This window comes from Vollenhovia emeryi, unplaced genomic scaffold (genome assembly GCF_000949405.1).
Source record: "Vollenhovia emeryi isolate VEMERY1.0 unplaced genomic scaffold, V.emery_V1.0 DF941439.1, whole genome shotgun sequence".
In the NCBI taxonomy this organism is placed as follows: Eukaryota; Metazoa; Arthropoda; class Insecta; order Hymenoptera; family Formicidae; genus Vollenhovia; species Vollenhovia emeryi.
The window spans coordinates 3076-5234 of record NW_011964927.1 but is presented as its reverse complement, the minus strand read 5'-3'; the positions used below and the strand labels follow the sequence as shown (position 1 = coordinate 5234).

Below are 2159 nucleotides of genomic sequence, written 5' to 3'. Positions count from 1 at the left end.
ATATGTAAAGAAATTGCATTTCTTCAACGTACATTGTACAGCGCTCTACGACCGGTAGGCAGTTACTGACTACTAAAATAGACTGATAGATGGCGCTGTCTGTAACGGCGACACACCGATATAAAAGCAGATGACTTCGGCCACGCTTGTGCATATGGTTGCAAAGTAAATAAGTAAAAAAAGTTATTATAAGAAGGAATTGAGAGTAATAGACTTTAAATGTCGTTTCTTTGTTTTCAGGTAAGATACCTATTCTAAGTTTACGGTGTAATAACATTGTACAATTACTCTTGTGTATGTTACAAAAGTAAGAAACTTTGTTTTCAGAGCAACGTCATCGTTTTTTTTCAATTCCTGGTACAACAATAGAACTAGTCTTATAAAACGACATTTCTAGTTACTTATAATCGAGAAACATGGATAAACTACGATTTAAGTTCGTGGTATTGGGGTCAACGGACGGGAAAACAAACGTGATATGCATAACCTCAATTGAGACGCCCGACGGGTGCGTTTTTGAGATCCCGGACGAGTTGAAGCCTGCAAGTAAACACACTGCTATATTGTCATCAGACGTGTTTACTAAAATAAAAAATTCTCTAAAAAAAAGGCACCAAACACGTTCTGTATGGATCCCCCTAACGTCGGATCTGAAGAAAATATACCTAGATGAAGGAGAAAATGTACAGTTTGGAGACCAGTATTTAGACGAGATAACAGAAAAGACGATGCCGTCACAGGATAACGATAATAGCAACACCCCTGAGAAAAAGAATATAGGGAAAACGGCGGAAAAGTTTTTGATAGAAAAGTTTTCAAATAAAACATCAAGGGCTGACCAGTGGATTAGTGAATTCGAAAATGAGTGTGAAAGATTCGAGATTGTAAAGGACCAAGACAAAATTGGAATTTTGAAACATCTTCTAGAAAAACAGTGCATAGATTGGTATAGTAGTATGTTGATAAAATTGACGGTGAACTCAGAGTGGGCAGTATGGAAGAACAACTTTTGTGAGACATATGGAAATAAAGGTTGGTCTCAAGTCAAATATGCCTTTACATTTAGATTTCAAGCGGGATCATTACTGGAATATGCCACAAAAAAGGAAAGACTGTTATTAGAAGTTAACAAAAACATTGATACCCACACAATGATAAATCTTATTGTAATAGGATTGCCAGATTATATTATGAATAAAATTGATAAAGAAAATGTGGAATCAACTTCAAGCCTGTACAATGAAATTGGAAAATATGAACACATGGCAAACAAGAAGAGTTTCATTAAGAAGAGAAATTCCTATGAGTTAAAAGGAAAACCGGATAAAATTAAGCCATGTAAAACCTGTGAGAATTTAAATAAAGGCAGCCGGTTCCACCCTGAAGAGAAATGCTGGTTCAAACAGACGGAAGATAATAATAATAAGAGAAACTATAATAAAGCCATCAACAATTCAGTGATTGATGTTGAACTCAATAATGACAAAAAAAACTAATAACAACACCATTAATTAAAGTCAAACTATTATTAAATTCAGAATTAGAAACTTTTGGAATATATGATTCAGGCTCAAATGTTTCTATAATACATTCTAAATTAATAAGACAAAAAGGAAAAGATAATTCTAGATGCGATAATCTAACCACAATTAATGGTGTTAAAAAGGCCAACGGTTTGACAACTATTAAAATAAAAATTTTTGATATCGAGGAAGACGCTGATGTTTATATAATTGATGGAAAAGAGTTTAAATATGACTTTCTAATCGGACTAGATATTATAAAACAATTCAGACTGGTTCAAGATGAGCATTTGAAGATCACTCAGAAAAGGAAAGAAATTATTGAAGAAAAAATAAATCCCATAAATGAGGATACAAATAAAAACAATACTTCTAAGGAGGTGAAAGATGAAACAAATAATTCTTTAATAAACTTTAATGAACACATAAAAGAGGAAGATTTCCAGATGAGTATGGGTAACTTAAACATTCAACAAAAAACAGAAATATACAAGCTAATAGACACTTACAAAGCAATTTTTGCAAAAGACAAGTATGACATAGGAACTGTCAAAGAATATGAAGCACGTATTGACCTACTCATGGACAAATACTGTAGTAAAAGGCCTTACAGATGTTCAATTGAAGACAAAAAGG

At 33.1% G+C, this 2159-nt stretch overlaps 1 protein-coding gene across 1 annotated transcript; it reads left to right on the top strand.

The window, feature by feature from the left end:
• The first annotated feature begins 6 nt into the window (after nt 1–6).
• Nucleotides 7–2153, top strand: LOC105570982. The gene is made up of 2 exons (XM_012028442.1): nt 7–240; nt 328–2153. The coding sequence occupies exon 2, from the start codon at nt 417–419 to the stop codon at nt 1494–1496; it is 1080 nt and encodes a 359-aa protein (XP_011883832.1). The 5' UTR covers nt 7–240; nt 328–416; the 3' UTR covers nt 1497–2153.
• Nucleotides 2154–2159: the final 6 nt, after the last annotated feature.